Below are 10,712 nucleotides of genomic sequence, written 5' to 3' on the forward strand. Positions count from 1 at the left end.
TAATAAGCAGTATTCTTCTATGAGCAAGAAAAATCAAGACATGTAACTGTTGCCTACCTATTGCAAACCTACAAAATTAGTGACTATGGGGAAGAATATACTTGAAATGACAATGAAAAAAGATCAGAGACATCAACATTTAAAACAAAAAGGGCCACTTTTGAAATCTTTGCAGTCCATTTGAGTCCACCCTCTATTTGAATCTACTAAAAAAGTGTTCATTTTATTTATATCGAAAGTGGGGAGGATGTGTTTTGGAGTCACTGGGCAATAAATAAAACAGAGAGAGAGAGAGAGACAAAGGCAAACACCTCCTCCCTCCTTGTCTGGCCCGTGATGCCATTTCTGAAATTATAGTAGTGAAATAATAATTTTCCATTGTACCCCCTGACATACATAAGAAATGATACTGAATTATTGTGAACTGAGTACTTATTGCACATGTTTGTACAAAACAGCTTCTGCCCCTTGTTTTTGGCTCTTATATAGTACAAGATGGCCCTGGAACTTGTCAATCATAACAATGCCTCTGACCACATATGGATTTTCTTTTTCTCATAGTCTTTAAAACCCTTTCTACTCCATTATTTGCAGAAGCTAAAACTGAAACTGCCCTTCTACAAGCAAAGGCATGGCCTTGAATAATCAGTAGTCATTGTACTGGGGCTTGTTTTGTCCATGTGTTTTTTTTATTCTTTATTTTTAAAAGCTATAGAATATAAGCAAAGTCCCAAACACATAGAGCAATAACAAAGCAATCCTAAAAATAAAATTAATAAAATCAAGAATGAAGTGTGGAGAAAGAAAGTCTACTTTATATATTACTTATAGATATGACCCTTCGGATAAAGTTAAGTCTCCGAAACTTAGCTGTCAAAACTTAGACGCTGCCTTTGTGAGCATGCGCGGCTGCCAAGTGGGTGAGTCTGCCACTTCTATTGAGCTCTGCCGCTCCTGGGCCGCTCAACTGGCTTGAGGCAGCGGCAGCGGCAGCAGCAGCAGTAGCAGCAGAACGCACGCGGGGAGGGCGTCGCTCGTGGGGGGTCCTCTGGGGCGTGGTCTGGGCTTGGCCTCCTCTGCCCAGCAGCATCGTAGTGCAGAGCCCAGGGCAAAGGAGGGGGCCACCGACAGGTGGGGGAGGGGAAGGCGTCCCCGGCCACAGCCCAGGAATTGCGCCGCCAGACCCAGGCTGCCCAGGCTGCCCAGGCGGGGGATCATGGGGCTGGAGAAAGAGAAAATGGACACCAAAATCTTCATGGATGAGGACGGCTTCAATCGGAGCAATAGTCCCGCGCCGTCGGAGACTGACAACAATCTGGAGAAAGCGCCCGACCGGGACCCGCACGGGCTTAACAGCCACCTGAAGGTGAGGGCGCCCTGATCCCTGCGCAGACTCTGGCGTCCCCGCCGGACCCCCCATCCTCACACCTTTCAATGTCGCCTTCGAGCCCCCTTTGGGGAAGTGGAGCGTTTTCGCTTTATGCCATTTAAGGTGAATTTAGCGCGTGGGATTTTCTCCCTCCCGATTCCAGCCTGTGAGAATTCCCCCGGTCTGTTATTTGGGGAGCCGGTTTCCTCGCTCGCTCCCTTGCTCTTCAGAAAAGGAAAGCCCGTTTATTTAGGCTCAGAGGTAGTTTCTGAGTTCTCGGTTGTACCTATTTTTTGAATCCACAAACTTCTAAATCATTCCATGCTAATCAACCAGATTCTTTCAGAACAGTAACAAAAGCAACCGGTTATTCCTGCTGCCTGTTGCCTGGCGCTTTCCCTCCCCGTGAAGACCCCACTCTGCATTTCAAAAGAGAAGCTGTGTTTGCGGTGCTCATGCTTGTTTCCCTCTGTTCCAGCTGGGGTTTGAGGACGTGATAGCGGAGCCTACATCCACTCACTCCTTCGATAAAGTCTGGGTCTGCAGCCATGCTGTCTTTGAGTTCAGCAAGTATCTGATATATAAGCTCCTTACGCTTTTCCTTGCCATTCCCTTGGCTCTGGTTGCAGGTATTCTCTTTGCTGTGCTCAGTTGCCTGCACATCTGGTAAGAATTTCTACTGAAATGTTAATAATTTCCCTGTGAAAAATGTAATCAGTCATGTCTAGTGATCCCAAAGATTGCAAAGAGTATGTTGGAGTGATTTATTTGGAAGGTAGCAGGCTTACAGTCTAATTGCATTACATTTACTGCAAATAAAATCTACTGAGTTGATATGCTTAACATGTATAATAAATGCCAATCAGAGGAGTTTAGCATCACAGGGTGCCAACTTACCCTGTGCTCAGCTGGCTGCAGATTGGAAGGCCAAAAAAAGAAGACCTAGAGATATTGGATGGCCGGGGAGAGAGGTTGCATCTATTTCCTGGTTGGTTGGTTTCCTTTTCTCCTTAAAACAAAGACATCATTATCTTCCTTTGCTTACAATAAGAATATATTTAGAACAGGTCTCATACCATTTTCTGGCAAGACATATGGAAAAATGGCACGGTTGCCTAATTCCCAACCATATCCTTTGGGGAGATTTTTTTGAAGATGGGATTTCCCAACCTCAAAAAATGAAATGACTCAACCAATGAAAATAAAATAAAAATCTGCAGTAGACCTAAATATGGGACATGATCCCATATTGAATTTTTTCTCCAGCAAAATGGTTGGTGCTCTTTTTCTCACTATGGAGAGGATTTCAGATCAGTTCTGTAGTATCTTAGATGTTGCTTCAGTACCAGTGCAGCTGTGATTTGCAAAATGCTTTAAATGCTTTAGGACATTATTGTAGCTGTAGTTTAACTTAGACCAAGTTCATACATGCCTGTGTCTTTTTTGATTTCCCATACAATGGTTGATGCCTGAATGTGCGTATATGCTCTATTATGAAAAAAAATATTTGAGATATCTGAGGCTATTTGCACATACACATTCTTTCAGCTATGATGGCTATTTGCACATATTCTTTCAACAACAGTTATCAGATGATAAACACACATTTGAAGCAGACATTGTTTTTAAACAAAATTGAGCCACTATTTCCCAGAAAGTTTAACTAAACCCTAACTCCCAAGCACCCCTTATTTATTATTTATTTATGTACTTACATATTTACTTAACAATATATGTAGAACACCCCACCCCCTTAAGAAATGTCACTATTATTGTCATATTCAGATACGTTTAAGACACAGGTATCAAACTCACCGTGTCACGGGACGTGTCACGACGTATCACAACTTTTTTTGCATTGTCGGATCTGGGGTGAGTGTGGCATCCGTATGATGCAATCGGCCCATGGGCTGGCAGTTTGACACCCCTGGTTTAAGAGGTAAAAAGATATCTTGCCAGAATGCATAAAATAAGCTGATTGTGACATGAGTTCGTCAACTATGAGCCTCAAACTTTTCAGTCTGTATGTATGTGAAAGATACAGAAAGTGTATGCATGTAATTTATTGCAACATGCACAACAATAACAACACTGTCAAAAGGAACTATTGAGAAGCGCTTTTAATGAGTGTTGAATCCCTGCATTTCAACCATGACTGTAAATTATCTCACTGAAGATGTATCTCCCTATAAGGCATTACTATGACACAAATATATGAAAGTGATTTTCTATATTGTGAGCATAAACCCTTACAAAACTGCATTCAAGATATTAACTTTTTCAGAAGGGATGTGTTCAGTAAATCAGGAAGTGGAAATATTTTCATTAATGAGGTATTCAACATCCAGAAAAGACTATCTCTAAGCTTATTTAGGACTTTTTGTGCTATGATTTAACTAGAATTCATTTATAGATTGTAAGCTGTCAAGCAAGTTGATTTGCTGTGGTTGATAATTTCAAAAATCCTATGATCACTGAAGAAAGGTGATACTTGGCACATTTTATAAGTCCTTGGCCAAGCAGTAGCCTATCCCATGATTATCAAGTTCATGATTATAGTTCTTGGAATTGTATTATCTCTTTTTGTTTTATGGAACCTAAAACAGAGGGAACTGCCTTATTCTAATTAAAACATTGGTGGAACTTAGCGTTTCTCAATGTGGAACCTGTTGAACTTTCTTCATGATTTCCAGTCAACATAGTTCAAATTCTTATTGATTAGCAAAAATTTGCATGGTATTTTTGAAGTAGATTTTTAAAGAAGGCTTTCAGAGGCATTTTTCCAATAAATGTAAGAAATATCCAACATTACCTCTTCCCCAAAATTGACTTGCATTGCTGTAGACTATACATGGTCAGCCTCGAAGATTTGGTCAAAGTGATGAGAAAACAGAATATTCAGGAATCCATCTTTTGTGGTTTGTGGTTATGCAAGAGCAAAAAGACCTCTGCCTCAGATGTAGAGATTGTTAATAGGAACAGTGAAGCTAGTATTCTTTCTACAAGAGTCTGCCAGTAGCATTATAAAATAGAGGTGGCCTTGACTTATGACTGGTCCACTCAGCAACTATTCGAAGTTATATCAGACCTCCCCAGAACGACTTATGATCCAGTTTTGAAGTTCTGTCAGCTAGTCCTACCTGTGGTCATGTGATCATATTTTGGGCACTTGGCAACTGGTCTACATTTATGGTCATCTGAGCATCCCACAGATATACGACTGTGATTTATGGGGGTTTTTTCCCAAAAAACTGGCATTTATTTCTGGTTTCTGGCAAAAAAATGCCCATTGATTACAATGTTCACTTAATAACCATAATGTTAATTTAACAACTGCAATGTTCACTTAACAACAGTCTCAAAAGGTCATAAAATAGGACACAGTCACATTATGACCTGCTTAATGACCAGCATGATTTACGACCATAACGTAGGGCTTAATTACAGTCATAAGTAGAATATTATCTCTATAAGGATAAAGCTCTCTCTCTCTGTCTCTCTCTCTCTCTCTCTCACACACACACACACACACACACACAAAGATGGCATACTGATGGCAAATCTCAAAAGTGTTGCTGATATTATGAAGGCTAATTTGGAGAGGAAAATTCATAAGTGGGGTATTACCACTGAAAAGCTCTTTCTGTAATCCATTTTGAACTATGGATGCCAAACACAAATCTTTTAATGTCAGTATATTCCTTGACATAATGTTGATAATAGTGTAAAAACTGAAATCAATTTAAAATCTTCCAAATGTTGAACCATGAATTGACTCGTGGTGTTATGATGAATATGTTGGTGTTGTTTTCTTGGCAACAAGAATGAAGTGGTTTTTCACAGCCTTCTTCTGGAGTGGGATTTCTTTTCAACTTCTCAGTTTAGCCTACTGTTGGGATTTTTCTAGTGGTCTCTCATTCAAGTAGTAACAGGTCTGACCCTGCTTAGCTTTTTCAAGACCAGATAGTTGCTACAACCTGTCCCTCGTTGGTGATATAATGTACCATGATCCTCTTAGTTTTGTTTTGTTTTTTTAAATTCTGAAATAAGCACATGGATTTCCATTCTAGAATCACTTCTTTTCTGAAACTCTCCCTACCCCTCAAATTTTAAATTCCCTTGCAGGAGAGAGAAATTTGAAAATGAAACAGTAAGATCTTCTTCCTTCACATAAGTGGTCCCAATCTAGGTCCTACTTAGTATGTATGTATGTATGTATGTATGTATGTATGTATGTATGTATGTACATATATGTATGTGTGTGTATATATATATATAAAGAGAATCCAATGCATAACTGAATTCCCCTGGGAAGGTGAAAAGGCTGTTTCAAATAAGTCTGATTTTATAGCCCCTACCCATAGAAACAGAGCATTTAAGGTCATTTCACTGTTTTACTAGGATTTTTAGGAGTCCCCAAAGGGTGATTTCCCATTCCAGTAATGCTTGCCCAAAAATCTGAAGGCTGAGTCAGGTGAATGGACATGTGAGACCATTGTTCTGTCTTCCTGTGGAATCCCTTTGGTTAAGGAGTGTGCAACCGTTGCTTGTTTTGAGGGCAGGGTAGTGAATTCTTCTCAAATGCTCCCAATGTCCTTTGGGAAAGAGCCAAAGTAACTCCAGTTTGTGGTTAGATTACATTCGCAGATGCACAATACACACAGAGACACATACACAGACATATACACACGCCTTGCTTCATGCAGTTTCATAAGTGAGTGCAATTCTAGTGCCATGTTTCGTTTCTTCACCTTCAAAACAGGGACTTTATTATTAACATGCTTTAAGACAAAACGTGTTGAAGGTTGAATACCACCACCATGGGTAGGGAAGTACTGTTGACGTGCCAACAGAGAAGAGTTGTTACACTGCTAGCCTGCCAAAAATTCACAGAAAAACTTGACCTCACATTCCTTCTACACCCAGAATGCACCCTGAGTGGAGAAACAATTGCACACCCACATTGGAGGACAGAGAGTTTCACCTCTCCATGAACTGAATTAAGAGCATGCACAAAAAATAATTTCATCAGGCCTGGAGGACAATTGTAAGATGTTTTTTAAAGAAATCACAATAATGACAATACAGTAATTTGTTTTTTAAAAGCTATGGTTGCTATTTTAATTTAATTTGGACCTTTAACTTATTGTACCGTTTGTAGGTTTTGTTATACTGGTGGCCATAGTTACATTATCTGTTAGACATAAAAGAATAATCTGAACCTGTGCCAATACCAACCACTTTGAATAAGCTGTTTGCAAGCATGATCTAGAAATGTTGCCGCTCTGCATTCTTCTGTTGCCTAAATAGATCTTTCTCCTTTTCTTTGGCTACAGAGTTAAATTTAGGAAGAAATGTCAAGAAGTACATTGCAAGTGCTGTATGAATATTTACATATCTTTTAAAATAGATCCTTGTGGTATATGCTTGGCGGTAATTATGTGATCTATTGATTCACTATCAATGTCTCCAGTAAAAGATGCCAAATTCTGTCTGTAATTATAGGAATAAGATGGAAACCCAAACTCCTAAAATGAAAACAAGAATTTTAATGCATGCAATTCACTGCAGATTTTTTATTTTATTCTTATTTCCTGGGAGGATTGAAAGAAATGTTCTAGATCTTCCTCACTTGTATGGATTGCTATTGCTATTGTAATCCTGGCAAAGGTAAATCAAAGTTGTGATTAGTTGCTTGCCTGTTTGGATTCCAAAACCATCAAAGAACTTCAGCAGCAGTTAAAAACACAACTTCTGTTTTTAGATGAAAAGCCCCAACTAACTAACATCAATATGTAAATGAAAATAGGGCATTAAAAGTACTACTAGCATCTCATGATGCTCTATGGAAAACTCCAATATTAGCAAAAATTATTTGTTTATAGATATAGTTTAGAACAAGAATGGGCGGGACCAAGCAGGCTTGAGGCCCCAATTGTGGGTGCAAAATCGAGAGAGGTAAAGTTTTGACAGAAATTAAAGAGGAAAAACAGAAAATCTTAAGACTTGCAGAAATACCCATTGTACCCCTTGAAAAAAATATCTACCTTCAAAATGCAGATTGAACTTTTCTATTTGTTTTCTGAAAAGGATGAGGAGATCATTCTATAGTTCCAGCAGAAAGAAGGAAGAAAAGAGGACAGGGTATTTTTCAGTTTGTCAGGAATTATTAGAGAACACAAGATAGAATATTAGCAACATATTGTTGCTACTGAATTTTGAATCATCAAATGGCCTAATGCAGTGGTGGCGAACCTATGGCATGCGTGCCAGAGGTGGCACTCAGAGCCCTCTCTGTGGGCACGCGTGCCATGCCACGGAGATGGCAACCATCCCTCTTCAACCAGCCACCCGCTAACTCTCCGAGGTCCCACATGGCCGGATGCATCCCAGCACGGCTGGTTTCCCTCCCCCCCGTCCCGTCCCTCCTGGCCTCGCATGCTCTCCTTTTCCCAGGCACGACCCACTGCATCGCCTCTTCAGCTGTCGGCCAGCCATCCAGCTCAGAGGTGGCTTCTCTGAACTGCTGGTGGTGGGCTGCGGAGCCCCAGAGTGCACCAGTCGAGGCGCCAGCAGGCTGTGGCTGCTGATGGACACTGTCAGCCCCCCTGAGCTCGCTGGCCTCTGTGTGCAGGGGCCGATGGTGTCAGGCAGCAGCCGCCCCGACCCCTGCCTTGCCTTGCCCTGTGACAATGGCACCCCTGCCCTGCCTCGCCTCACCCCGCAGAATGAGCCTCCTGCCCACCGCCCCACCTGCCAGAGACCCCCTGGATCTCCCCCAATGCTGTCTGGCTCCCACAGGCGTCCCTCCCCACGAGCAACATTGAGGTGATCATGCCCACCTTGGCCACACCCACACAGTCTGCCATGACCACCACACCCACGCCCACCCAGTGGGCCACACCCATCTAGTGGGCCACGCCCACCTGGCACCCAGCGATAAATAAGTGGTTGCAGTTTGGGCACTCGGTCTCTAAAAGGTTCGCCATCACTGGCCTAACGTGATACTTGCTTGTTTAAAAAAAGTTATCAGAAATCTTAAGTTTATGCCAGTCAGAACATACTTTGTTCAAATAGAGTATCAAATAGCTGCTTGAAATATAAGTCATCAACATACCCTTTGTAAGATAGCAACCTGTCAGGTGTTGCAGGAGCGCCCAAGCTAATAAGGCCATTAGATTGATAGGGGGTCATGCTATTCCAATGCCATCACCGGAATGCATTTCTAAGCAGAAGTGATTGGATTCTGATAAATTGGTGAAATACATTAACCATAATATGATGCAGGTCTTCATACAGCTTGCCCTTAACATATCAGCATGTAGTACAATGTAGCTGGGAAGAAGAAGTAAGACAGTCTAAGGATAATTAACTTTTTTTTAAAAAAAACCACAGTGGGCATGGATCAGGAAGATAGAGTGAAAACCAAGAGAAAAAGCTAGAGCTTCCCCCAAATACAGACTTAACTTATCAACTCCCAAACCCTGATAGCATCAGTGCTGCTTTTGTTGAGTATAATAAGGGTTGAATTTGGGCATATCCAAGTTTTTAGTAGTTGCGAGAAAGTTGTAAGAAAGGTCATAGCAAGATGATATCTAGCATCTTATATGATGTCAGAATAACTAGCTTGCAAACAGGCAAACTGGGAGCAGAAAAAACTTTCTCTTGGGCATTGAGCACATGTTCTTTAGGTAGAAAAAAGGGGGCGGGTATTTCTTTATTAGTTCTACAAATAGCTAAGACTGTAATCCTGTTAATTGAGACCTAACTGGAATTGGGAATAAATGTTGACCTATCAAATTAGAGCTACAATGAACTGGGAGGAAAAAAATACAGAAAACTCTTTTCTACCATTTAGTGATTATCAGATATTTGTAACATCACTACAGGAGAACTGAACCCAGGAGAACATTTTTTCCTTTTTAATGTGATTAGAAAGCATTATTTCATTTTCATACAAACAAAGAAAAAATGACAAAATAATAAATAGTACTCAACAATGAAGGAAGTTAACACAACCCTGCACATATTTACTAAAACCGAGACCCAAAATGTTGTATGGTGTTCGTTCAAATTATGTGCTAGTATGATTGCAGGCTAAAATGAAACAATATCCAGGTTCATTGATCATGCCATTGTGATTTTAATTCATGATTTACTGAATAAGACATATAGTTACTAGATCTGCATATCATACTACATGGTAAACCATGTTTCACAGTCAGGGTTGCAACACAGGTGCTTCTAAGCGAATTAAAAGATTTTGTAGGCATCTATAACTTACAGTAAGACCAATTCTATCTTGCTGCTGATGTACTAAAATTAGATCTTATTCAGGATGTTTCAGATCTAGTCATCTTCATTACAAAGGTAATGAAGTTTAAGAAATGATTGCTAACAAGTCTCTCTTTTTTGTCTAGGGTTGTGGTGCCATTCATAAAGTCTTGCCTTTTGATCTTGCCGTCCGTGCAAGCTGTATGGAAGAGCTTGACAGATGTTTTCATTGCACCAGTGTGTCACAGCATGGGACGTTGCTTTTCAGGAATCAACATACGTCTTGACCAAGAGTGAACACTTTGGATCCAATGCTATTTTAGTCTTAAGTTCTATTAAAGTCTCCTTATTGGTATAATATAGAGACACGTAAGCATTCATTCCAAAGCTACTGCTGTTTAAAGGGCTGACCTTTCCTCCCTTCAGCTGGGTTGCACTTTTTATGGGGGAAAAAGCTTTATTTGGGGACAGAAAAGATACTAGCTTATATTGTAACTAAGAGATAACAAGTGACATTTAACAATGTTAAGGTAATGGTACTTCTAATACTTGGTTTCCATAAATGTGTTGTGGATAACTAAGAGAGGTCATCATGAGGTGTATCAATCAAATGTTTATTGTATCACTCAAATTTCCTGGAAGTCATGCTACCAATAAATTAGGCCTATTTATTGATGTTAGGTTATACAGCTCTTAGAAATAAGAACAGAATATAAAAGATTACTTTTGAAGAGTTTTCTTATCTGAATTCTGCTGGTTAGCTTTTCTAGCCACATAAACAGCTAGCTTTGTTTGTTTATAGATTCTATAATCTATCAGCTTCTTGAACTGTATAACCTCTTAGTATACAGGTAGTCCTTGACTTACGACCACAATTGAGCCCAAAATTTCTGTTGCTAAGTGATACATTTGTTACGTTAATTTTGCCCTATTTTATGATCTTTCTTGCCACAGTTGCTCAGTGAATCACTGCAGTTGCCAAATTAGTGACACGGTTGTTAAGTGAATCTGGCTTTCCCATTGACTTTGCTTGTCAGAAGGTCACAAAAGGTGATCACATGACCCCAGG

At 40.3% G+C, this 10,712-nt stretch overlaps 1 protein-coding gene across 1 annotated transcript; it reads left to right on the forward strand.

Moving 5' to 3' along the window:
• Window positions 1–1,166: 1,166 nt before the first annotated feature.
• CAV2 (caveolin 2) lies at window positions 1,167–10,496 on the forward strand. The gene is made up of 3 exons (XM_015816436.1): window positions 1,167–1,366; window positions 1,848–2,035; window positions 9,790–10,496. Exons 1-3 carry the CDS (start codon window positions 1,217–1,219, stop codon window positions 9,938–9,940), a joined length of 489 nt encoding a protein of 162 aa, XP_015671922.1. The 5' UTR covers window positions 1,167–1,216; the 3' UTR covers window positions 9,941–10,496.
• Window positions 10,497–10,712: the final 216 nt, after the last annotated feature.

The sequence above is a fragment of the Protobothrops mucrosquamatus genome, unplaced genomic scaffold (assembly GCF_001527695.2).
Source record: "Protobothrops mucrosquamatus isolate PMUCROS unplaced genomic scaffold, P.Mucros_1.0 scaffold452, whole genome shotgun sequence".
NCBI lineage: Eukaryota > Metazoa > Chordata > Lepidosauria > Squamata > Viperidae > Protobothrops > Protobothrops mucrosquamatus.